At 46.1% G+C, this 27,744-nt stretch overlaps 1 protein-coding gene across 1 annotated transcript in view; it reads right to left on the reverse strand.

Annotated features, from left to right (window-relative positions):
• AHRR (aryl-hydrocarbon receptor repressor) overlaps positions 1-27,744 on the reverse strand; it is a 124,388-nt gene extending 96,644 nt beyond the window's left edge. Inside the window, exons 1-3 of the mRNA XM_038770721.1 lie at positions 27,694-27,744; positions 18,107-18,179; positions 7,396-7,577 (exon numbers count right to left, since the gene is read on the reverse strand). Coding sequence (XP_038626649.1) covers positions 7,396-7,577; positions 18,107-18,168 — 244 coding nt within the window. The 5' untranslated portion in view covers positions 18,169-18,179; positions 27,694-27,744. The remainder of the gene's footprint in view (positions 1-7,395; positions 7,578-18,106; positions 18,180-27,693) is intronic.

The raw sequence follows: 27,744 nt of genomic DNA on the forward strand, positions 1-27,744 counted from the left end.
ATGACTACTGATTGATTGACTAGCCCACCCTGTCCCTATATATGGGATAGGGGCCAAGTGGAAATGAAGCTGCCAAGATGGTACAACTTCTGATAGTCCCCGCTAGTGGCCAGCCTGGATTATAGCAGCAGCAGTGGCAAATCAGACTCTCCGCTCACCCTGGCAGCCTCCCAGAAACCCTCCCAACCCGGCAATAGAAATGCCTAGGCCAGAGGTTCCCGACATTCAGTGGGCCCTGGGCATGGGCAGGGCTAGCCGACTCCTGGCCGGAGAAAATGCCAGCCTGTCTCCAGGGTGACAGTCAAAACACCCAACAATAAAGATTAAGATCAACTTTTCTATTATCATCAATAAAGATCAATGATTACTTCTAAGTATCATTCTTCCTGAATATCCTTTTTCAATCCCAATTCCTAAAAGTTTGCTTCTGAGTTTAAAAAAAAAGGATGCCCTGATTCAAACTACATGGACTTTACAATGAGAACCATTGTTGTCTAGTGGAAAGAGCTGGGAATCAGAGCACAGGATTCATACGCACAGCCTTATAATCTCTCATTTCCCCTCTCTGTAATTTATTTTAATGTCTGTCTCCCACTGTAAGCTCCTTACAGGGCAGGGATTGTGTCTACCAACTTTATTGTATTGTTCTCTCCCAAGAACTTAGTACAGTGCTCTGCACATAGTAAACACTCAATAAATACCATTGATTAACTGATTGACCTGGATTCTAATTCCAGCTCCACCACCTGCCTGCTGTGTGACATTCAGCAAATCACTTAAATTCTTCAGAAAGGAGACAGGCTTGGGAGGGACCCTTCTGAAGACTGCACCCATTGTATCAGAAGCAGCGTGGCCTAATGGATAGAGCACGGGCCTGGGAATCAGAAGGACCTGAGTTCCAATCCTGTCTGATGTCTGAGCTTGGGGAAGTCACTTCACTATTTTGGGCCTCAATTACATCATCTTTAAAATGGGAATTGAGGCTGGGAGCCCTGTGGGACAGAGACTGTGCCCAACCTGATTATCTTGTATTTTCCCCCAGAGCTTAGTACAGTGCCTGGCACATAGTAAGCACTTAACAAATACCACAGTTATTATTATCAACAAGAGATGCTGTGCCCTCCTCCCAGCCTAAAGGCAAAGGCTATACTTCTACTGAAGGCACACCTCCTCCAAGAGGTCTTCCCAGATTAAGCCCGCCTTTCTTCAGCTCCCCCTCCCTTCTGTGTCATCACGACTCGCCCCCTTTGCTCTTCCCCCCCTCCACGCCCCACAGCACTTACATATATATCGATAATTCTATTTATTTTTATTGATGCCTGTCTCCCCCGCCTTCCTGTCCCACACCTAGCTTGTCCCTGGAGATGCTTTCTTTCTGGAATGCGCCACCTAGGGACGAACAAGGGAAATGTGTGGACGGCAGGCAATCAAACTTTCACCCCGTGTGAGGGCCGAGGGGAAGGAAGAGAAATGGGGCAATGTGTTCTCCGGGGGGAAGGGAGAGGCCACGATGCATAAAAGCTAGGGAGGACTGATTTTTCTCTTCTGCAAAGAGAGACATTAGACTTCAGGAGAATCCTCTGAATGGCAGGGGATGGGGTCAGGCATCTTCCTCCCCCTCCACTGTTTCAGGGAAAACCAAGAGGTCCAGTCCACTTGTAGAGGATTAAGGACACACGGCCCCCTCAAAGAGTGTAGGCAACGGGCAAGCCAGTGGCCAGGCCCGGTATCAGTGCCGCTGGGACAAGCCAGTATGCCATCATCATCATCATCATCATCATCAGTAGCCACCAATGGTAGCAATGCTGCTGATTGTGTTGCAGTTGCAGCTCAGTTCTGCTTCCCAACAAGGGCTTTCCATGTCCCTTCAGAGACCTGCAACCCAACTCCCCTCTGGGGTCATAGAGGCTTCCCTGTGCACTTTTCCTCATATCCCACTCCCTTCTGAGTCATCCTGACTTGCTCCCTTTGCCCTCCCCCCTCGCCCAGCCTCACAGCACTTATGTACAGATCTGTCATTTTATTTATTTGTATTGATGTCTGTCTCCCCTCCTTTAGGCTGTAAGTTCGTTGTGGGCAGGGAATGTCACTACTTGTTGTATTGTACTTTCCCAAGTGCTTGGTAAGTGCTCGGCACACAGTAAGTGCTCAATAAATACGATTGAATGACTGAATGAATGAATCGATAGTGGTGTAAAATGAAGGTCATCTCTGTTGAGCTTGCCAATCTCATATGGCCCAATGCTCAGTGTGTGGGCATCCCTTCTGGCTGGCATTGGACTGCTGCTCTTTAGAGTAAAACCACAGGAATGTAGTCCTTACCCGTAGGCTGGGTCGAATGCACAGCATCTGCGGCTGGTCCAATAGGTGCAGTCTTGAGGAGTGTCCAATTTTCCTACTCTGGAGCTCTTTACTGTAAGCTGTCTCTAGACTGCAAGCTCATTTGAGGGCAGGGATCATGTCTACCAACTCTGTCTTATTGTACTCTCCCAAGCCCCAAGTGCCTAGTAAGTGCTTAACAAATACCATAATTATTATTATGCTGCTCTGCACACAGTGAGTGCTCAGGAAATATCTTGACCAATTGATTGGTGGTCCAGTTTCACTGAGCATAGTGACTAACTCTGGAGATGTAAGGGGACACAAACTCCCGTGATGAGTCTGTATAAATCTCTACAGACGTGTCCTTTATCTTATCGGCAGTTGGTTACTGCTGGAGTATAAGCATTTAGGATGGTAGCATAGCACAGTTGCTTCAGGGTCAGGAGTAGCCTCATCAGACAGTCCCTAAACCTCTGCTGTTACGTGAGACCCACATCTGCTATACCACTCTTTGGGGTCTTCCTTGGAAAACCTGATGTGGTCTGTAGCCATGGAAACAGAATATCTCTACGTACCCTCTCAGCACCAGACCCTGCTGTGCCCTCATCCGGTTTGTACGCAGTTGTTTAGTGAGACACTCATATCCGCTGTATCCATCACTGGCCTTCCATGGAAATCCAGATGAGGTTTGTGGCCATGGAAACTGAATATTTCTGTATGTCCTCACAGCAGCAGCCCTAGCTGTGCTTCTAGTTAGCCAATAAGAAGTTTCGGAGACCAACAGTTACAGAATGTGGGAGTGTAACATCTACGTTGAAAAGTTGTTGAATGGAAGAGAGGGAACTCATCGTGGGCAGGGAATACGTCTGTTTTATTTTTGTGTCATACTCTCCCAAACTCTTAGTACAGTGCTCTGTGCACGGTAAGCACACAATAAGTACAACTGATTGATTGGTATATCCGGGGTAAACTCATTCGGCTCCCTTAATCACTTGGCATCGTCTTTAACTAAGAGGTCTCTCACTCCTTCTAGAGTTGATAGACACATTCCCTGCCCACGAAGAGCTTACAGTCTAGATCACTTATAAGGCAAAGAACCACATTCTGAAAAACCCCCAATTTATAACCATAAAGTCTAAGGACAAGAAAAGGGCTTACCTCTCCATCTGCTCCCCCTCTGCCTGGATCTGAGTCCGACTCCAGAAGATGGGGGACCAACCCCCCCCAAGACCCTGTTATATACAGGCCCACCACTCAAAACTCATCCTCTACACCCTAGTGAGAACCAGGTATTGAACCCGGTGTTCCAACTTAGAATAACAACTCACTCAGCTCTATCAATCACTTAGCACCTTCTTTGGTCTGGAGGTCTCTCGCCCCTCTGATCAGAAGGAAAAAAGCCAAGAAAGCACCCTAAGAAATAACCACGGTAGCAAACACTGCCTTTCTCCAGCCAAACATTCTAGATGCATCCCCAATCTCAGCAGTAGCATGTTATCGATTATATTATAGTGCAGCAGAGAGCTCTCCAAGATGTTCAGAACACAGTAGCCATGTGTGGAACAGAATGTTGGAGAGAGACCAGCACCTCATTCACACCAAGCTCACACTGCACCAAAACCTGGCCTCCAAACCACCAAACCACTTGTACTTTAAGCTCCCGGAGAAGGAAGGCGAGCACAAATGACAATGCAGCAGCATCGCAACAGCTCTGCTGAAAAAAGGGAACTCAGACCACAATCACCCAAATGCACGGTGAATAGACATTTCTCTGTGACGCTGTGTACTAGGCAGCTGTTGATACACTGGGCACAGCCAAGAGAAGGCATAAAGACTGGTTTAGGGTAAATAATTCAGAAATAAAAGGCCATCTTGCTACAAACAGTGATCACACCTGCAGCATCTTATGGCTCCTAAGAAATCAGAAGTGAGGTTTTCAGAAACCTGCATACCAAATTAAACAGCATACATGACAGACTGGTGGTGAGACGCCAAAACAGTAGAGATCCGGGACACTAAAAGCCGTCACAAAACCAAACACTTCTACGCTTTTCACTAAAGACCGCATATGGCCTTGTACAGGTCATCGTGGTACCTCTGAAAAGTGACAACGGCTCCATTCTCATCACAGACAAGGAGGGAATCCTAAGAAGATGGCAACGACATTTCAAAGTCTTACTCAAAATGCTTTCCAGAACTGAAGACGAAGCTTTGCAAAATATACAAAACCTCCGAATATGTACCAACTTATGGAGAAGTCACTGCAGCACTCAGTGGCATGAAAAATGGCAAAGCATCTAGACCCAATGGCACACCTGCTGAGCTTTACATCTGTGGAAGCAACCCACTTAAGCACATGCACAAACTCCTCCACAGCACACGAACCACTGAGGAGATGCCACAAGATCTCAAAGATGTCACCATCATCGTCACCATTTTCAAGAAGAGAGGTGCAAGATTAGACCGTGGCAGTTTCAAGGTGCCTCGTTACTCTCTATTGCTATGAAGATACACTTGTCATGGTCCTCCTGGGGCGACTACTTAAGAATACTGTCAAACTAATGCCTCCAGAATCACAATGTGGGTAAAGATCACAGAATGGCTTAGTAGACGTGACCCTTACAGGACATCAGCTGCAGCATAAGTGTGAAGAACATCACCAAGATCTCCACACAGTTTTTGTGGATTAGAATCCATGAAATTAGAAGCCAGGATTAGAATCCAGGTCCTTCTGATTTCCAAGTCCATGCTCTATCCAGTAGGCCACACTGCTTCCACCAGCATCATTCACAGGCCAGAATCAACATCAGATGTCAAGACAGCATCACGAACAATGTAGTTCTCAAAGATAACCAGTCTCCTAGCATTAAAGCTCAACTCACCTTAACACAGGAGTCAGGGTAGGGAAATGAGAGATTAATCAGAGAAGTCCTCCTGGAGGAGATGCTATTTCAAAGGGGCCTTGAATAAGGGCAGAGCAGTGGTCTGCTGAATGTAAAGGGAGAGGGAATTCCAGGGAGAAAGGAAGGCATGAGCAAGAGGTTGCTGTCAAGAGAAACGAGAGTGAGACAGTAAATAGGTTGGCTTTTGAGGAGCAAAGCACATGAGCTGCATTGTAGGGGGAGAGGAACAAAGATTTGTAGGAGGAAGTCTCCTGATTGAGTGCCTTAAAGTCAATGGAGAGGTGCTTCTACTTAATACTACCTTATCTGTAAAATGGAGAAATCAGATTGAATAGTCAATGCAAAAAATATTCAGTCATATTTATTGAGCATTTACTGTGTGCAGGGTACTGTACTAAGCAATTGGGAGAGTACCACATAACAATATAACACATTCCCTGCCCACAACAAGCTTGTAGTCTAGTTATAACAGTCTTAAGTTTTGTTTCCTATTTTCCACCTTAAATCCTCAACATTTATGATTAAAGTGAAGTTTATCCAAGGCATCTTTTTCTATTAAAATGCAAGTGTTCTAATGGGGATTTTTTCCTCCCATTTTAGCACAATGTAGGAACAACTGTATCTGTAGAAACCAAAGTTAGCTTAAAATAGAAATCAAGTTCAGGAATGAGAGTGGATGGTCGAAATAATGAACAGATCTGGAAAACAATAGCACTACTTTAATTTATACTGGTTAAGTGGAGTGATAGAATTTGCAGCCGTTGTCTTTAGCTCTCAGGACAGTTCTGAGCACCTAGTGGGAACTCAATGAAAGACTGTTGATTGACTTCTGCTTCAGAGATATGAAAGATATCATCAATAAGAAGGTGGCTTCCTATAGAATTAAGGCCGACTACAAACAAGTCCACTAGAATTAAACAAGAAGAAAATGAGTAAACACAAAACAGGGAAACTGTTTAGAAAATAATTCATTCATAATCAGAGATGTTTAGAAATTCAGAGGCTTCACTTAATGACCGGAGGTAGCAGTGGAGCAAAGAGGCACAAAGAACTCTGTTGGGTCACAGCCCACCCAGTCTGCTTATCTCTCCCCCACCCCTGCCCAACTTTCCAACCCCTAGGGAGTAGATTAATCTAGCAGCAGAGGAGGAATTCCGTTCTTGAAAATGGGAGAACACAAATGAAGTATTCTTAAGTACTCTTCCCTGGCACTTCCTCCACTCACCCCACCTTCAGTTATTTCCAGGTGATGGGAGGTGCATTTCAAAGCCATCCACTGCAGGAGAATTTCTCTTCTGGCTAGATAAACATCCCTAAAGGCTCACATTTGACATTTACTGACAGTTTATATGACTTGCTTGGAGTTGTCCCCTCCCAAGGGCTTAGCAAAGTGTACTGCACGCAGTAAGAGCTCAATAAATACCACTGAGAGACTGAGCTTAATTCTAGCAGTGTTTGGGCTACTCCCTGGTTGTGTCTGTGCATTAACGCTAAGATAATTGCAGCAATGCAACATCACTTCAGTGAATGAAACTGAATCTTCCAATAATCAAAGACTTAACAGCTGGAAGCATGGGAGAAATGGGAGGGGGCAGTTCCAAAGACAACTAGTTATTGTCTTCCCTAGGTTTTTACCTCTTCCTAACCACCAGACACGGGCTCCCTCTTTGATAAACTGGAGCAGATCTGCATATGTTAATAATGGAAATTGCCTGTTTCAAGTGAATCAGATCTAATCTGCAAGAACCAGAAGACAGAGAGGGTCCTAAATCAACCCCTTCACTTGGGTGGAGAAAGATTAAGCCCAGGCACAATCTGTAGTCTGATCAAACACCCCTTATGCAAATTGCACTCCTGTTGTGTACCCATATATGCAGATTCATGTCCCCTCTTAATGAAGCCCTCAATCTCTCACCTGAGGCTCTTCCCTGATATTTCACATGAAAGATGGGTTTTGCCCTGCTGGCTCAGACTATCAGGGCAGGAAGTTTTGGCCTGGGAAACCCCCTCGGTGTGGGATTGGTTTGCCACGTCAGATCCCTTTCCTAGCAGAAAATGGGATGTGCGGTGGCAAAGGAACCTGGCTCTGCCGTTTTCCCTGCTGCACTGTCCAGTTCTGTTTAGGTTTCACCATCCTCCCCTGTGCACAGGAGGTAGGGAAAGGTCCTACCTTGGAAGAAGCTTTTCACTCTGAGATAGCTGACACTGAGGCGCAAGACTGAGAGCTTGTCCAGTTTGGCAATGATGTCTGGTGGGAAAGGCAGGAGGCTTGCCAAATGGTCCAACTCCGCATTCAGACGGTCTCTGTGTCTCTTTGAAGGATTGGACTTTTCATTTCCCGAGGTTGGCTTTCTGTGGGGAAAATGCTATTTAGTATTTCTTGCATTAAAACTCAAGGTGTTCCCCTCTGACTGCCTTCCTGGTCATGCAGTCTCATGGTCAGGGACGGACAGTCTAACACACCTCAATTCCCCACTTTAGCCCATAATCTGCCCAATTCCTTCTTGAACCTGTTCATATTTAATCAGTGCTGGGCAAGGAGCTATTTTCTTACATTTCTGGATAGCACTGTTGGAGGATTGCCTGGGGGGGGGGGGGGCGGGGAGAGGCCTCCAGAGCAGCATAGCTGACTTTTTCCATGGAGCACAACCCTGAGAGTCAGAAGACCTGGGTTCTAATTCCAACTCTGCCACTTGCCTGCTGCGTGACCTCGGGCAAATCATTTAACTTCTCTATACCTCAGTTTCCGCATCTGTAAAGTGGGGATTTAATACCTGTTTTCCCTCCTATTTACACCAAGCTTCATGTGGGACAGGAACTGTGTCTGATCTGAATGCATCTACCCCAGTGCTTAGGACAACGCTTGGCATATAGTTAGCACATAACAAATATCACAATTATGATAATTATTACTTGGGAGTTGCCCCATTTCAGTTCTTGTTCCAACAGGAAAAAGTCATTAAACTCACTTGCAAGCGCCAATCACGCTTCTTTTAATCACATTGGTTTCAATTTTACTCAATTTAGGGCACTATATTCCCTTAATAATAATAATAGTAATGGCATTTGTTAAGCTCTTATTATGTGCAAAGCACTGTTCTAAGCACTGGGGCAGATACAAGGTGATCATGTTGTCCCACGTGAGGCTCACAGTCTTAATCCCCATTTTACAGATGAGGTAACTTAAGGAAGACTGATACTTTTCACTTGCTTTGGTGGAGGTTTGTGGACTATACAAGGGAATACATCTAATCTTTACGGTCAATGAAAAAACACAGACCTGGGAGTCAGAAGGACCTGGGTTCTAATCCTGGCTCTGCCACGTCTTCTGTGTGACCTTGGACAAGTCATTTCACTTTTCTGGGCCTCAGTTACCTCATTTGGAAAATGAGGATTAAGACTGTGAGACCTACGTGAGACAGGGACTGCATCCAACCCAATTACCTTGTATCTACCCCATCGCTTAGTACAATGCCTGGAACACAGTAAGTGCTTAACAGATACCATCATCATTTACAGAGAAGCAGATTTATCACTGTGGCCTAGTGGAAGGAGTACAGGACTAAGAGACATATAGTAGTAGTAGTAGCAGTAGTAATAATAGCAGTCTTTGCTCTGCCACTTGCCTGCTATGTGACTTTGAACAAATCATTTATCTTATTTGTGCCTCAGTTTCCTAGCTGTAAAATAGGGATTAAAATCTTATCTCTCTTCCCCTTAGACTGTGAGCCCCATGTGGAACAGGGTCTGTGTCTGATCTGATTGTATTGTACCCAGTCCAGGACTTAGTACTGTGCTTAGCAGACAATAAATGCTTAATATCACAATCATTATTAAGTAACTTCAACTTTTTTGACCCTATTTGAGATGCACGACGAAACGCCTTATGGCCCATATTGGAATCTGAAAACAACTCTAATCAATTTAACTTGTTTTTCCCCAACCCAATTCCATTTCTCATTTTATTATCAAGCTTTGATCATGTTCCCACTTTTGTGCCCTGTACTGGGGATTGGGTAAGTTGCTAAGTTGGAACCTAGTCGTGGAGCTTACAGTCTAGGGGAAGGACAAACACAAAGAAAATGTGAAGGATAAAGGATGCTAAGAGAAAATGGATCCTGCCTAGTGGGTTTGCAATTCAATAAGGGAGGTGACCTTGGGCAAGTCAATTCTCTGTGCCTCACTTTCCTCATCTGTAAAATGGGAAGAAAATGTCTGTTCTCCTCCCCTCCAACCTCTTAAGACTGCGAGGCACATGTGGGATAGGGACTTAGTCCATCTGATTATCGTGCATCTAGCCCAGTCTTAGAGCATAGTAAACACTTAGAAAATGCTGTTATTGTTATGATTATGAAGACAAATAAGCAGGTCACAAATTTTGCTGGCAAGCACCAAGGAGGTGAATGGGTGGAGGGGGGCAGAGAGGAGAAGGAAGGAAGGGAAAGAGGTTAATTACCAAATTAGGTTCACAGAAAGAACCCTAGAGCTGCTCCAGGAACTCAAACTAGGAGACTCAAGGGGCGGGCAAAGAGGATATGGGAGTTCTACAAGCATTCAAATATATTCAAAGAATAGCTTGCACTTTATTTTGTTTTAATGGTATTGGTTAAACACTTACTATATGCCAGGCACTGTTCTAAGTGCTGGGGTAGATACAAGTTAATGAGGTTGGACATAGTCCCTGTCCCACATGACACTCAGTCTTAGTCCTCATTTTACAGATGAGGTAACTGAGGCACAGAGAAGTGACTTATTCAAGGTCATGCCTCAGGCAAGTGGCAGAACCAGGATTAGAACCCAGGTCCTCTGATTCCCAGGCCTGTGCTCTTCCCATAAGGCCATGTTGCTTCTCTGTGTGTCCCTTGGGAGGCCAGTGCTGCTTCCAATGGGTGGGCACTTTCAAATTTTTAACTGCTGCCTCCCGCCACCCCCACCACAACCCCAATATCACCCTCCCAGATGGTGCACCCGGAAGCCATCACCTTGCTTACTTCCTGCCTGAGGTTGGCCCTGCATCTTACAGTGATATAAAAACAGAAACCAGAACAAGTCTGAGAGTAAAACAAGTCTAGCAGTCAAGGGAAGGCCTTGCTTGCGAGTAAGTGGCTACATCAATTTTCCCCCATGTGGGTTTACTATGCCTAAATGCCGGGTTATTAGCCATGCCTGGAGAAATGTCTCCTCTGCCAAAGAACAGGCAGTTCTGGTATCCTGCAACCCAGGGAGTTCCCTGCATTCTTTGGAAAGCATGACTGCAGAAAATAGGTATTGGATCATACCCTTGCTTAGATGGGACTCTGGGGTCAGCTGCTAGTACAGGCAGATGGAGGCAATATGGATTGGATCCATGAAAGGATGCAGCATTCGTGACCTCCAGAAAAAGGAAAAGGCATTTCTTTTTGCCTGCCAGTGTTCCCTGAGAGCCCCAGAGCAGGAATAAGGCAGACTCATCACCAATTTTCCATGCAGGGAGGGGTTCCCAAATACCAGCACTCTGCTCACAGCTTCCTTTCTCAAACCATCCTCCAGTCTATCCAGATCACCCGAGTTAAACCCACTTCTAGGTGGGAATCAATCAATCATTTGCAGTTACTGAACACTTACTGTGTGCAGAGCACTGTACTAAGCGCTTGGGAGAGTACAATATAACAGTCGGTAGACACGTTCCCCGCTCACAAAGTGCACATAGTCTAAGGGGGAAACCAACACTAACAGGAATAAATTAAGGATATGTACATAAGTGCTGTGAGGCTGAGGGTGGGGTGAATAAAGGGTGCAAATTCAGGTGTAAGGGCCAAGCAGAAGGGAGGGGAAGAAGGGGAAATGAGGGCTGAGTCGGGGAAGGCCTCTTGGAGAAGATGGGCCTTCAATAGGCCTTGAAGGTGGGGAGAGTAATGGTCTGTCGGATATGAAGAGGGAGGGCATAACATGCCAGAGGCAGGATGTGGGTGAGGGTCGGCAGTGAGAGTGACAAGATGGAGGTACAGTGACTAGGTTGGCATTTGAGGAGCGAAGTCCGTGAGGTGGGTTGTAGCAGCAGAGCAGCAAGGTAAAGTAGGAGGGGGGAAGGTGATTGAGTGCTTTAATGCACTCAAAATCAATGGTAAGGAGTTTCTGTTGGATGCGGAGGTGGATGGGAAACCACTGGAGGTTCTTGAGGAGTGGGGAAACGTGGACTGAACTTTTTTGTAGAAAAATGATCCAGGCAAGAGAGTGAAGTAGGGACTGGAATGGGGAGAGGCAGGAGGAGGGTGGGGGGTCAGTAAAGCAGCTGATACAGTAATCAACGGAGGATAGGATAAGTGCTTGCATTGAGTTCTTGGAAAGTGTTACAGTTCCTGGGGTTGACTGAAAAATTATAGATTGGGGGGCAGAAAAGTTGTCATTGGCCCCTGGCAGCTTCAGGGCACACTAAACCAAAAGGTCCCCTGGTCAGGCTAGGGTAACTGCCCCAGGGATTCTCTTCAGCTGTCTCTACCGATGTGGGTTTCCAGAGCTATCCCAGGCCCAAGCTGAGCTCTCCAGCGCTTAGAACAGTGCTTTGCACATAGTAAGCGCTTAACAAATGCCATCATTATTATCATTATTATTATTATTAAGACCAAACACGCATTCAGGGCCATCTGGGATCCCCAGGGCCCAGGTACAGCCATCGCTTCAAGGCAGCCTGGCTTGAGACCCCCGGGTTGGCCACTGGCCACGGTATCCTCATCAGCCTTGGGTCACCCACAGGCCCAAAGACACCAGAGGGACTGGTTCACAGCAGGGCCTCAAGTCACAGCTCCACAGAACCAGCCAGATTCCAGACGCTCCAAGATTCAATGAGGCCCCCCAGTTCAGTGGCCCAAACCCCAGGGGTGACCTCAAAATCCACCTGACTCCTCAAAATTTTTGAACTCTGGAGATTTCAGTGTCCACTCGATCAGTTCTCTCCCTCCTACCTTACCTTGCTGATTTCCTATTACAACCAAACTCACACACTTCGCTCCTCTAATGCCAACTTATACTCCCTCACCTCGATCTTACTGCCGACCCCTTACCCATGTCCTCCCTCTGGCCTGGAACTCCCTCCCCCTCTCCAACAGACCACTACTAAGTCATTCATTCATTCATTCAATCGTATTTATTGAGCGCTTACTGAGTGCAGAGCACTGTACTAAGCGCTTGGGAAGTACAAGTTGGCAACAAATAGAGATGGTCCCTACCCAACAGCGAGCTCAAGGTCTAGCAGGGGAGACAGACAACAAAGCAAAACATATTAACAAAATAAAATAAGTAAATATGTACAAGTAAAATAAATAGAGTAATAAATATGTACAAACGTATATACATATATACAGGTGCTGTGAGGAGGGGAAGGAGGTAAGGCGGGCGGGGGAAGAGGGGGAGAGGAAGGAGGGGACTCAGTCTGGGAAGGCCTCCTGGAGGAGGTGAGCTCTCAGTAGGGCTTTGAAGGGAGGAAGAGAGCTAGCTTGGCGGATGTGTGGAGGGAAGGTATTCCAGTCCAGGGGGAGGACGTGGGCCGGGGTTCGACGGCAGGACAGGTGAGAACGAGGCACGATGAGGAGGTTAGCGGCAGAGGAGTGGAGGGTGCAGGCTGGGCTGTAGAAGGAGAGAAGGGAGGTGAGGTAGGAGGGGGAGAGATGATGGAGAGCCTTGAAGCTGAGAGTGAGGAGTTTTTGCCTGATGCATAGGTTGATTGGTAGCCACGGGAGATTTTTGAGGAGGGGAGTAACATGCCCAGAGCGTTTCTGCACAAAGATGATCCGGGCAGCGGCGTGAAGTATAGATTGAAGTGGGAAGAGACAGGAGGATGAGAGATCAGAGAGGAGGCTGATGCAGTAATCCAGTCGGGATAGGATGAGAGATTGAACGAGCAGGGTAGCAGTTTGGATGGAGAGGAAAGGGCGGATCTTGACGATGTTGCGGAGGTGAGACCGGCAGGTTTTGGTGACGGATTGGATGTGAGGGGTGAACGAGATAGCGGAGTCGAGGATGACACCAAGGTTGCGGGCTTGTGAGACGGGAAGGATGGTAATGCCGTCAACAGTGATGGGAAACTCAGGGAGAGGGCAGGGTTTGGGAGGGAAGATAAGGAGTTCAGTCTTGGACATGTTGAGTTTTAGATGGCGGGCAGACATCCAGATGGAGATGTCCCGAAGGCAGGAGGAGATACGAGCCTGGAGGGAGGGAGAGACAGCCGGGGCAGAGATGTAGATTTGGGTGTCATCAGCGTAGAGATGATGGTTGAAGCTGTGGGAGCAAATGAGTTCACCGAGGGAGTGAGTGTAGATAGAGAACAGAAGGGGACCTAGAACTGACCCTTGAGGAACCCCTACAGTAAGGGGATGGGAGGGGGAGGAGGAGACCACAAAAGAGACTGAGAATGAATGGCCGGAGAGATAAGAGGAGAACCAGGAGAGGACAGAGTCTGTGAAGCCAAGGTTGGATAGCGTGTTGAGGAGAAGGGGGTGGTCCACAGTGTCGAAGGCAGCTGAGAGGTCGGGGAGGATTAGGATAGAGTAGGAGCCATTGGATTTGGCAAGCAGGAGGTCATTGGTGACCTTTGAGAGGGCAGTTTCTGTGGAACGTAGGGGACGGAAGCCAGATTGGAGGGGGTGGAGGAGAGAGTTGGTGTTGAGGAATTCGAGGCAGCGCGTGTGGACAACTCGTTCAAGGAGTTTGGAAAGGAATGGTAGGAGGGAGATAGGGCGATAACCAGAAGGTGAGGTGGGGTCAAGAGAGGGGTTTTTTAGGATGGGAGAGACGTGGGCATATTTGAAGGCAGAGGGGAAGGAACTAGTGGAGAGTGAGCGGTTGAAGATGGAAGTTAAGGAGGGGAGAAGGCACGGAGCAAGAGATTTCATAAGATGAGAGGGAATGTGGTCAGAAGCACAGGTGGCTGGAGTAGCACTTGAGAGGACGGAGGAGATCTCATCTGAGGATCTGGGAAGATTGGGAGAGTAGCGGAGAGGGTTGAGAGCTGGGGGGTTGGAGAAGTTGGGGGAATGACTTTGGGGAGCTCAGACCTGATGGATTTAATTTTATTAATGAAGTAAGAGGCCAGATCGTTGGGGGTGAGGGAGGGAGGAGGGGGAGGAACAGGGGGCCTGAGAAGGGAGTTAAATGTACGGAAGAGCTGACAGGGATGATGGGCATGGGTGTCAATAAGGGAGGAAAAATAGTTTTGTCTGGCAGAGGAGAGGGCAGAGTTAAGGCAGGAAAGGATAAACTTGAAGTGAATGAGGTTGGCATGGTGTTTAGACTTTCGCCAGCAGCGTTCAGCAGCTCGAGCATAAGAGCGAAGGAGGCAGACAGTGGCAGTGATCCAGGGCTGTGGGTTAGTGGTACGAGAGCGGCGAAGGGAAAGGGGAGTGAGGGAGTCAAGCTGAGTAGAGAGGGTAGAGTTGAGACCAGTAATCTGATCATCAAGATTGGGTAGAGAGGAAAGGGAGGCGAGGTGGGGTGTGAGTCGCTCAGAAAGATGGATGGGGTCGAGAGAGTGGAGATCTCTGTGAGGAAGTAATATAGATTTACAGGGGAGAGGAGTGTGAGTGAGGAGGCAGGAGAGAAGGTTATGATCAGAGAGAGGGATTTCAGAGTTGGTGAGGGTGGAGATAGTGCAGCAGTAGGAGATGATGAGGTCGAGGGTGAGACCAAGTTGGTGAGTGGGCGAGGTGGGGTGGAGCAAGAGGTTGGCAGCGTCAAGGAGAGATAGAAGGCGGGCAGCAGAGGAGTCACCAGGGATATCCATGTGGATGTGACCTTCAAAACCCTCCTAAAATCACATCTACTAGAGGCCTTCCCTGATTAACCCTTCATTTCCTCACCCTATTCACCCTCCCCTCCGTGTTGCTTTTTTGCACTTGGATGTGTACCCCTTAAGCACTTTGATACCTCACCCTCAAGCCACACAGCACTTATGTAAATATCCACCATTTATTTTAATGTCTGCCTTCCCCTCTAGATTGTAAACTCATTGTGGGCAGGGAATGTGTCTACCAACTCTGTTGCACTGTAGTCTCCCAAACACTTAGTATACCGCTCTGTACACAGTAAGTGCTCAATAAATACTATTGATTGATCGTCACCACAGCCTCTAGATCAGTCAGGATGAAACTGGCCTTATTACAGCAGGGACCCAAACAAGAAGTTTGGGTCATCCAACTCACTGCATTTGGCTCCACGTCAGCAACATGTTTGAGCTACTTGGTGGGTAAGAAATCTGACAGAAGGCCACTGAACACAACTCAAAAGAAACCATTTCCACTAAAACGAGCCCACGGTGACTTTCCAGCTAAGATAACAATGCACTGGCTGTGTTTGCTTAAGCAATTTATTTTACCTTTGGTTGACAGGTTAATCAGCAAGAGTTTAATCCTTCACTATTTATTTATTTAAGCTATAGACAAGACTCTTCTAAGGATAGCTGCTTAAACTACTTATTTTATGCTTCTCAGTTCTTTAGTTTCTTTGGGTAGAAGTTCACAAACTGTTAATGTGGGAAACTATCTCGGAAGGAATAATGCTACTAGCTGAGAATTCTGTTTACGTAAAACTGAGCAAATGGTCCCACTGTACAAAAATATTAAATTAATGCTAAATAGTACCACTTTCAGCTCATTGTTTTCCGTTCTAAATGGGTCTTTGCTGGCTGGAAGGTGAATTTCACTCTAAACCCTTGCAATTTTTTTAATAGTACTTGCTAAGGGCTTACTATTTGTCAACCATTGTTCTAAGTGCTGGTATAGAAATGAGTTAATCAGTTGGACACAGTCCCTGTTCCACATGGGGCTCAGTCTAAAATAGGAGGGAGTTGGACTTAATCCCCATTTTACAGCTGAGGTAACTGGGGCACAGAGAAGTTAAGTGACTTGCCCAAGGTCACACAGCAGACACATGGCAAAGCCAGTAGTACAACCCAAGTCCTCTGACTCCCAGGCCTGTCCTCTTTCCACTAGCCGTGCTGATTCTCTGGTTCCCAAGTAATTGCTAATTCCCATCACTTACGAGTGCTCCTTTCTAATTCCAGGAAAGTTTTCCCTTTGTTTTTTAAAAGAATCATCCAATAAAAATAGTTCACAAAAATAAAATGACATTAGGCTCAGTGGAAAGAGCACGGGCTTTGGAGTCAGAGGTCATGGGTTCAAATCCCGGCTCTGCCAATTGTCAGCTGTATGACTTTGGGCAAATCACTTAACTTCTCTGTGCCTCAGTTACCTCATCTGTAAAATGGGGATTAAGACTCTGAGCCCCCTGTGGGACAACTTGATCACCTTGTAACCTCCCCAGTGCTTAGAACAGTGCTTTACACATAGTAAGTGCTTAACAAATGCCATCATTATTATTATTATTATTATTATTACTTTACCATATTTATGATTGGCTGCCATTCCCCTACTGCCCTTTTCAAAACACCAGTCCCAGCTTCTGATCTTCCCTGTAAACAGTTCCATATTCCAATTTGCCCATAAAACACCAACATCAAGATCAAGTCCTAATTGCAGTTCATGATGCTTGGTTTTAAAAATCATAGTCTTTCTTTGTAAATTAAAACCCCCATCTTTTGCTCATCTGACTGCTTGAGCCATATCATCCAAAAAACTTTGGTCCCAGAATGGAATGTACTTTCTCTACTCTACCCAGATTGAAGAGAGGGAATGGATACTATCCACGGAACTGAGAAAACACTGAGTGACTTTAGATATGCAAAGGGAAAGATTTTGAGGAAATAACCAGGAATTCAGCAATACCACTAAATTCCTGGTGCCCAACAAAGCTGAAGAAAAATCTTAATCTCAACACTGTTGTTGGACCTTTAAATAGAGGGGTTAGTTTTGAGGTCCAGAAATAGCTTGAAGTAGACCTAGTTGATAATATTTGATACTACACATTACACCTTGGCAATGTACAAAGTACTGAATTAAGTGTTTCATGAACCCATGAATACATGGATATGGTTTCCAATCTAGCCCCTAGCAACTAACATGAATCTAATCATTGATCTAGTCTATCTGTTTTCCTAAGATTCTGTTAAGGTAGAAGCTTTGGAAAGAAAAGCACATGAAAAACACTTTCACTAATAATTTAAAACAACTTTTACATGAAACTCCCCAAAATCAGGTTTCATCATGACCTGATACACCAGCCATTTTATAAGAGGTTGTTCTATTTCTTCAAAAGCCATTTCTTTCATGGACTTTTCGAGGCATCTGGAAACCATTTTTTATTTGATTAATAATGGCCTGTCCTGATTAATGCTCTTAAACCCTTCTTTTACTATTCGGGATACTTTGTTACTCCACTGATTTCTATGTGCTGCTACAAAGTACACATTACACTACAGAAATGGCCTTGCAGAGCCATCTCGCTACAATAGCTTTTAACTCAGTGGAGCAGAGGGTGGACAGGGTCAGAAGGCAAACAGGAGCTAGAACTCTTTTGGGTTGGAGACTTTCATGGTCCTGAACCCATCTGACGGCTTGGGCAGGGAGTGAGGAGCCATGCAAAGACTGCCTCTTGCAAGTGGCATTTCCCTTAATGTTTTATACTCAATATGTTTAATTGTTGAATTTCACACTTCCTTTCATGGTACTTTAGGCTTAAATCGTAATGTTATATGCATTCATCCTCCCACTTCAGATTGTGAACTGCTGGTGGGTGGGTAGGCATCATGTCTGGATTGTTTTATAATTACCCCAGCACTTGGTCAGGGCTTTGCCTATTGTAATAAATGCTAATAATAATAATAAGTTTTAGTCCTACTATTTTAGAGGCTCATTAGAACTTGGTTCAGACATCCCTCCCAAGGGCAGTTTTAATTAACCAAGCCCATTTTATTTTATTAACAATCAACAAACATTGAGAATATGATACTTTACTGTTTTTGAATAGGTTTTCTTCTTTTCCTCCCAGCATACATACACTCCCCCGGTGGAATCATTTTCTTTGGCCCTGAAATAGAAAAGTATCAAGTGGCTTGTCACTCTGAGAAAAATGAGTATTTTTTAGCAACCTCAGACACCAACAAAAGGCAGGAAATTCAATTCAAGTTAACACTGTTCTGAGACCACATCATTCATGACATTGTGTCATTTCTTCCTGGATGGTTAGAAACAAGGGGCTATGTTTAATCGACTTTCCGGGTATCGTATTTTTTCACGAGGTCCCTAATTTTAAAAATTCAAACACATTTCTAACCAGAATCACTGTTTACCAGATGTCACAATATTCTTCAGTTTTTAAACATTCATACATGAAGAAGCACAATCATTCTTCATCTCTGCTAGGAGACAGCTAAATGACTGAAGTTCAAAATGATCTACCTGCAAGTAATAAACAGAAATAGCCATAGATTGCAATTAATTTGTTTTAACAGCTAGAATGTAACAATTTGTGTTTCCTAATATTTGGAAGAGTTGAGAGAGAGGATTTTCCTTTCAGTATTTTGTTTTCCTTTTACTGATCCACAGCTTTGCAACACTATCTTCAGCCAAGCAGCTATCCAATGATATTTAGCAAACTATTTTATTTCTATGTGTCCACGATTGTTTGAGACACTTAAATACATATTCGCACTCTGACGGAACCGCAACATAACAAGAAGCTCATTAAGGTGGGCGGGAACAAAGACACCATCAAAAGACCCGCACTGAAGATAGGAAACCAATAAAAGTCTCTCCAAGACAGCCTTGTTATAACAAGCTTGTTGAAAAGGGTTTTCTTTTTTCATTTTGTTTCAAAACTGGACCCAAAACTTCCCCTAGTGATCCCTGCTTGGGCAAGTCACCTAACTTCTCTAGGCTTCAGTTACCTCATCTGTAAAATGGGGATTAAGACTGTGAGCCCCAAGTAGGACATAGACTGTGTCCAGCCTGATTGTATCTACTCCAACACTTAGTACAGTGCCTGGCACGTAGTAAGCACTTAAATACCATCTTTTTAAAAAGAGGCAAATGAAGAAAAGCCACTCTGCAATAGTGACCACAAAAACAAGAGACTTACTAGGAGCCTGGAGGCTGAAGGCTATTAAAAAAAATCACCTTAGGCACCCAAAGAAAAAATGTGCCTCAGAATAATAATAAAAAAACCCACCAAGCATCCAGACAGAAACTCTGCAGGGTTAAAGAGACAAAGTATAAGGTTATCAGCAAAAAAGGTCACCAATTCAAAACTGGAAAGTTCACCCAAGCGAGGAGAACAGGAAAGCCTATAAAGCATGAAGGCCAGGTGCCTAAATGAAACCAGGCAGATTAAAAATCAATCGGTCAATCAATCTATGGCATTTACTGAGTGCATAGTGGGTAGAGCAATATACTGAGCATGTGGGACAGTACAGCAGAAGAAGTTTGTAAAATACAAAAAAAAAGTCTGAGGAGAACCTGAAGTTAAAGCTGCCCACCTAGGGGGAAAAAAAATGGTCAAATACGTCAAGAGCCAAGAACTGGAGAGGGAATCACAGGGGCCACAGGACAACTACTCTATCCTAATCCTCCTCGACCTCTCAGCTGCATTTGACACTGTGGACCACCCCCTTCTCCTCAAAACGCTATCCAACCTTGGCTTCACAGACTCTGTCCTCTCCTGGTTCTCCTCTTATCTCTCTGGTTGTTCATTCTCAGTCTCTTTTGCAGGCTCCTCCTCCCCCTCCCATCCCCTTACTGTAGGGGTTCCTCAAGGGTCAGTTCTAGATCCCCTTCTGTTCTACACTCACTCCCTCGGTGAACTCATTCGCTCCCACGGCTTCAACTATCATCTCTACGCTGATGACACCCAAATCTACATCTCTGCCCCGGCTGTCTCTCCCTCCCTCCAGGCTCGTATCTCCTCCTGCCTTCAGGACATCTCCATCTGGATGTCTGCACGCCATCTAAAACTCAACATGACCAAGACTGAACTCGTTGTCTTCCCTCCCAAACCCTGCCCTCTCCCTGACTTTCCCATCACTGTTGACGGCACTACCATCCTTCCCATCTCACAGGCCCGCAACCTTGATGTCATCCTCGACCCCGCTCTCTCATTCACCCCTCACATCCAATCCGTCACCAAAACCTGCCGGTCTCACCTCCACAACATCATCAAGATCCGCCCTTTCCTTTCCATCCAAACCGCTACCCTACTCGTTCAATCTCTCATCCTATCCCGATTGGATTACTGCATCAGCCTCCTCTCTGATCTCCCATCCTCCTGTCTCTCCCCACTTCAATCTATACTTCACGCCGCTGCCCGGATCGTCTTTGTGCAGAAACACTCTGGGCATGTTACTCCCATCCTCAAAAATCTCCGGTGGCTACCAATCAATCTGCGCATCAGGCAGAGACTCCTCACCCTGGGCTTCAAGGCTCTCCATCACTTCGCCCCCTCCTACCTCACCTCCCTTCTCTCCTTCTACAGCCCACCCCGCACCCTCCGCTCCTCTGCCGCTAATCTCCTCACTGTACCTCGTTCTTGCCTGTCCCGCCATTGACCCCCGGCCCACGTCATCCCCCGGGCCTGGAATGCCCTCCCTCTGCCCATCCGCCAAGCTAGCTCTCTTCCTCCTTTCAAGGCCCTACTGAGAGCTCAACTCCTCCAGGAGGCCTTCCCAGACTGAGCCCCTTCTCTTCCTCTCCCCCTCGTCCCCCTCTCCATCCCCCCATCTTACCTCCTTCCCTTCCCCACAGCATCTGTATATATGTATATATGTTTGTACATATTTATTACTCTATTTATTTTACCTGTACATATCTATTCTATTTATTTTATTTTGTTAGTATGTTTGGTTTTGTTCTCTGTCTCCCCCTTTTAGACTGTGATACCACTGTTGGGTAGGGACTGTCTCTATATGTTGCCAACTTGTACTTCCCAAGCGCTTAGTACAGTGCTCTGCACACAGTAAGTGCTAAATAAATACGATTGATTGATTGATGTTACTCCCCTCCTCAAATATCTCCCATGGCTACCAATCAACCTATGCATCAGGCAAAAACTCCTCACCCTCGGCTTCAAGGCTCTCCATCACCTCGCAACCTCCAACCTCACCTCCCTTTTCTCCTTCTACAGCCCAGCCTGCACCCTCCACTCCTCTGCTGCTAATCTCCTCACTGTGCCTCGTTCTCGCCTGTACCGCCGTCGACGCCCGGCCCACGTCCTCCCCCTGGCCTGGAATGCCCTCCCTCCGCACATCCGCCAAGCTAGCTCTCTTCCTCCCTTCAAAGCCCTACTGAGAGCTCACCTCCTCCAGGAGGCCTTCCCAGACTGAGTCCCCTCCTTCCTCTCCCCCTACTCCCCCTCCCTATCCCCCCCGCCTTACCTCCTTCCCCTTCCCACAGCACCTGTATATATGTATATATGTTTGTACATATTTATTACTGTATTTATTTATTGATTTTACTTGTACATATTTATTCTATTTATTTTATTTGGTTTATATGTTTTGTTTTGTTGTCTGTCTCCCCCTTCTAGACTGTGAGCCCACTGTTGGGTAGGGACCATCTCTATATGTTGCAAACTTGTACTTCCTAAGCGCTTAGCACAGTGCTCTGCACACAGTAAGCACTCAATAAATACGATTAAATGAATGAGTGAATGAACTGTACAATAAAGGAGCATTCAGGATGAAAAGGAGGGAGCCAACAGCCTCAACCACTTAGTTCAGTGTTTATGGAAAATATTAGCAAGATTCCTACCTACAAATTGTCTCTTGGAGCAGATAGGTAAGAGGAACGGGATCAGATATGATGACCACCCAATCAATCTATCAACCACCCAATCCATTTTAAACCACATAGATCAGCCAGATCCACCAAATCACTGGGGCCAAAGAGCACTCACCCAACAGTGGTTCTACAGGATATCCCATGGGGAGTAGAAGGCCTCTGGCCAGAGGGAGTACCCTATCATTGCAGAAGCCACTGTGCAGGAGGGTTGGTGGATTGCCAGCACTGTTCCCACCTCTAACCAGAGCCAGCTTCAGACAATAAGCGAGTCAGACGGACACTTCAGGGCACCTGTCATGGGGAGGCAGTGGTTAAAGATTCTGAACTGCCCATCTGAATCAGAAATGGTGCCTTGGTTTGGGGCGGGGATGACACAATGGCTTTAGAGCAAGGTGGGGGTGGTCAATGCCCCCCTTCTACCCCCCCAGAGAAACACACTAAGTTCAGGGGTTCAGATGGACTTCCATCTAACATCATTCGGTTACGCTACATGTGCACACAGTATGACATAATGACACCACACGCAGCAAGAGAGGCAGTGAATTTTTCCCTCAGGTGAGGGTCCAAAGCCAACCCTGTCTGTAAGAAAGATTCCAGAAGTGATCGTAGGATTTGTAGACTAGTGTCACTTGTATACCAGGAAATAGTAATGGCAGTTGAGTGCCTTCTGAATGCCATGAACTGTACTAAACACTTAGGAAGTACAACAGAAACACAGGACAAATTCCTTGCCGATAAGAAGCTTACACTCTGACTAAGGAGAAAAAGAAATATTCACAACCAATGGAATGTGAGTAAATAAAACTGGCTATTCAATTGAATATGCATATATAAGGAGGGATGTAAATTGATCTAGAGTATGAGAATTAGTCAGGGAAGGCTTGTTGGAGGAGGTGAAATTTTAGGAGTGCTTCAAAGGCGGTGAGGGCTGAGGTCTGGCAGATTTAGAGGAAGGCAGTTCCAGGACCTGGGAACACCATGAACAAGGGACTGGAGGCTGGCAAAATATGGCTGGAAAATGTCATTTGGAGGAGCAAAGAGTGTGAGCAGGGGAGTGAGGAGAGATGATAATCCACAGAATTTATAATTAAGTTTAAGATCAGTGAGTTCTTAGAAAAACACAACTGGAATTCAGAAGGACCTGAGTTCTAAACCCAGCTTTGCCACTTCCATAATGAGGAAGCAATGAATATATTTAGATTTTTCAGAATGTCTTTAAAGGGATCCACCCCTCAATCAGAAGCTTTTAAATAATCCGGGTCATCATGGGATCCGGAGGGTGGGGAGAGGTGGGCGGGGGGGAGGGGAGAAGGAGATGGTCTGTCAGTCCTGCTGCTGGTCAGGTGGCATGAGTGATGCTCTAGGAGGTTCAAATCGAGCCCTGGTCCTGCCAGCTTAATGTGAGCAAGGGATGTGTCTATCAACTCTGTTGTATTGTACTCTCCCAAGCACTTAATACAGTGGTCTGCACACAGTAAGCGCTCAATAAATACCATGGATTGACTGATGTGTCTGAAGATGGCACCCACACTTTGCCATGTTCTGCACCCCTGCTTCACTACTCACTCACTGCACTCCATACCCCAGTGGAAAACACATCTGGTTGGGAAGAAAATGTGAATGGGCTGCCAAGATTTTAGCACTGTAATTAATCAATCGTTAATATTTATTGGGAGAGAGAGGGTGAGAGGTGCTGCACAGTGGCGTAGTGGGAACCAGAAGGATCTGGGTTCTAATCCCGGCCCCGCCACTTGTCTGCTGGGTGACCTTGGGCAAATCATTTCACTTCTCTGGGCCTTAGTTACCTCATCTGTAAAATGGGGATTGAGAATGTGAGCCCCCATGTGGGACAGAGACTGTGTCCAACCTGATAGCCTTGTATCTACCCCGCACTTAGAACAGCATGAGGCACAAAGTAAGTGCTGAACAAATGCCATCATTAAACCACTAGCACTTTAATTGATTCTTCTGTGTAGGATCTTGATCGGGACCATGGCTCATCTATTGCTCCCAATAGGAGACTCCAGCATCATCTGGAATGGAGAGAAGACTGGCTAAAAGATAGGAAGCAAAGGATAGGGACAAAAGGCCATTTTTCAGAAATAAGAAATCTAAACAGTGATTTGGGTCCCCCAGTTGTCAGTGCTAAGGACAGTTTATTTAGCATCTTCCTAAATGACCTGGAAAAGTTTAAGTGTAGGGACATACTATGATTTTCTGGGTGGAGAAATTCAGGGCGGTTGAGGAGAAATTCCAGGAAGATATCAAAGTTAAGTGAGTGGGCTAAAAAATGGCAGGTGAGCTTCTAGGGGAGCAAATAGAAAAAGAATAAAAATGTCAAATAAATGCTAAAAGACTCTGGGCTATCAGTCCAGACGCAACATAGAATCCTTAGAATCACTGCTGACTGTTCTTTAAATTAATTATTGGTTCAATGTGCGGCAGCAGCCAAATAGACAAAATGAATGCTGGGCATTTTTGGGAAAGGGGTTGATAACTAACAAAAGTTACAAGTCCATGGTAAACCTGGACCAGCAATATATATATATACATACCATTCTGGTTGCCTCGACTTGGGAAGGGCATAAGAGCATTGTGGGCAGGGATTGTCTCTCTTTATTCCTGTACTGTACTTTCCCAAGCACTTAGGACAGTGCTCTGCACACAGTAAGCGCTCAATAAATACGATTGAATGAATGAATGAATGAATAAGAGAACCTGAAAAGTTAAACAAAGGACAACCATGATGACCACGGAGTTGGAGTGGCTTTTGAATGAGGGAAACATTAGAACTCTCAGCTTGGAAAGAAGAAGACAGGGAGGGGACATGGATGAAGTCTACAAAATCATGAAGGGAACTGACGGGGTGCATTTAAAATTGATGTTTACGCATTCCCACTATATCAGCTGAAGGAACACCCTTGGTGGTTCGCTCAGAATGGAAACATGAAAATCATGCCCATAGAAAGTTGCACAGGCAGAAAATAATGGATTTCTCAAAATATTGAGAAGCAGCATGACCTAGTGGAAAGAACACAGAACTAGGAGTCAGGAGATCTGGGCTCTAATCCCAGCTCTACCACTTGTTTGATGTGAGACCTTGGGAAAGTTACTTATCTTCTCTGGCTCGATTTCTTCATCTGTACAATGGGGATTAAATACCTTTTCCCCTCTCTCTCAGTCTAGGAGTCCCACATGGCACAGAAACTGGGCTTAATCTGACTGTATTTTTAAAAATTGATATTTGTTAAGTGTTTACTATGTTTACTTATTGCTGGGGAAGATGCAAGTAAACCAGGTTGGGCACAATCCCTGTCCCACATGCGGCTCACAGTTTAAGTATGGGGGAGAACAGGTATTGAATCCTCATTTTACAATTGAGGAAACTGAGGCTCAGAGAAGTTAAGTGACTTGCCCAAGGTCACACAGCAGGTATGCGGCAGAGCCGGGATTAGAACCCAGGTCCTTTGACTCCCAGGCCTGTGCTCTTCTATGTGTTAAGCACTGTACTAAGCACTTGAAAGGCTACAATACAATGGAGTTGGTAGACACGATCCCAGCCCGCAGTGGAGTAACGACGAACAGAAGACTCATCTCGCCTACGTCAGGAGGGAGTGAGGAGAATAAAAGCAGAAAGGCTGCAGGATGGAAATATGGAACAACTATATTATGAATTGATTTGTTTTTTCAGCAAAGCTGTTCCTAAGCCTGTAATAAGGACTCCCAGATTTTCAGACCAGCCAACGGGAGACAGAAGATGTTTGACCCCAGTAATGCTTAGCTGATCCGTTTCAGTCGGAGATGGGCCCAGGTTTGCTAAGTTTCCCCGGTCACACAGCCCTACCAGGGGTTAGTGATGACATGGGCCACCCTTCCTGGCCTCTGAATATTTTGTCAATCTTCCCTCTTGTTCAGATAATCTTGTGACTCAGTTTCTCCATCTTTCAAATGGAGCTACTGAGCCTGCTTCATCCTCTTTGCAAAGTGATCTATTTTAATGTCTGTCTCCCCCTCTAAGCTCCTTGAGGGGAGGGAACGTGCCTACCAACTCTTGTATTGTACTCTCTCGAGTGCTCAGTATAGTGTCCTGCACACGTGAGTAAGCGTTCAGTAAATTCCATTGATTGACTGTGGGAGAGAGTTGTCTAGACAGTCCCTCCAGCATTCTTTTCTGTCTCCTATAGGTGGGAGGAGAAAGGCATCCTAACACATCTCTTGTTCAGCAATCTGTGCTGCTGTGACAGCCCTGACATTCTCCCCTCCATACCCATGAAGGCAGGCGGGTGACTATGGAGCCTGGCAGGAGGATTGGGGGTTTTGCATGGGAAAGGCTGAGACCGGAAACAGCAGACAAAGCAACCTAGTAATCCAGATACACCACGCCCAAGGAGCCATTTTAAGAGTGGTTGATTGGTGTGGAAGAAAGAGAGGAGTCAGGGCTTCAGGTCACACCATGGGACCTAATGGGTTTTGACTTGCACAGATTCTGAGTAAATTTAAGGCCCCTCACAAAACCATCATTTTATTACAAAATCATTTGTCATTCGAAGATGGAATTTCATGACGTCTAACACTTTTACCCAAATGCCCAATACCCGGAAGGCTCCTCCCCGACCACAATTTGTCACAGTCCCACCCTTCCTTCCTACCCCCTCCAGGAAGCCTTCGCTATCGAAATGAATACCCCTTGCCCCAACCTGGCAGTTTTCACACTCTCACTATTGCCGCCCCCGTCCCACCGACCACACTTGCCCACCTCCCTTCGATAGTTCATTGCCTCTTTACTTGTACAGAAGCAGCCCAACCTCTCGTTTATGCCCGAAACATGAAAGTGAAAACCCACGACCTAGGAGAATGGCGTATGGGAGAGGGTGGAAGGATTTGTTTGAGTACCAGATTGCTGGTACTCTGTACCACTAGAAACACACGCCAACTCTGCCCCTAGCCCCAAAACGGGCAATGTGGGTCAAAAGACTGCACACCCAACAATTCTGCTCGGAACCTCCCGACAACTCCCAGGCCCCATTCCCTGACTTTCCTTCAGAGTTCCCCGTTCCTCCTCTATTTGTGCCAGAACCAGACCCCGTTGGCTGGGAGGACTGTCTCCCTGCCTTGGCTCCAATGCAAAACCATGACCCAAAACTGATCTGAGGGAGCAGCAGCAGCCTTAGACACCCCACTTACTAGCAGCACCCCGGGATATCCCACTAGAGCTTCCTGCTTGAGGTTGTTTCCCCAAGTGTTCTTGGGGCAGCCCGACCCCAAGGCTTGGGGTCTTGAAGACATGAGGGCTTACCCTGAGAAGGAATGGGAGAAGGTAGATGGAGCCAGGGAGTCTACCGAAGCCCTGTCTAGGTCTCACGCACAGCCCACCTTGGCAAAGTCATTTTCGAGCCGAAGGACGACTCTCCTACAACACACCCTTATAGGCCAAACTTCCTTGGAGCGAAAAGCTGCACAGAAAAAGGGCTTATTTCAAGCGACACAGAATCTAGGAACGTAGTGGGTGCGGCAGAAGGAGCAACAAAGCAATTCACTGGGGGCAGCTGCTTCAAAGAATCTCGGGGGGGGGGGGGGCAAAGGGTGGTTCCTTTCTCCCCTCAGGGGAATGATGTCTTGAACCACGGGCCCAGAGGGAAGGACCACAAAGAGCAATTTGTGTTTGCCCTAGTTTTCTCTAAAAGCTTCAACCCAAGAGCATTTTTCCAGGCTGGAGGAAAAGAAAGCCTCAATTTCTAATGAGGTAGAAAAAAAGGGCCCCGTAGAATTACCTCTAGGTAGAGATTTCCTCTTCTTCCTGCCTGCTTCAGGGCAGTTGCGGG

The sequence above is a fragment of the Tachyglossus aculeatus genome, chromosome X2 (assembly GCF_015852505.1).
Source record: "Tachyglossus aculeatus isolate mTacAcu1 chromosome X2, mTacAcu1.pri, whole genome shotgun sequence".
Lineage (NCBI taxonomy): Eukaryota > Metazoa > Chordata > Mammalia > Monotremata > Tachyglossidae > Tachyglossus > Tachyglossus aculeatus.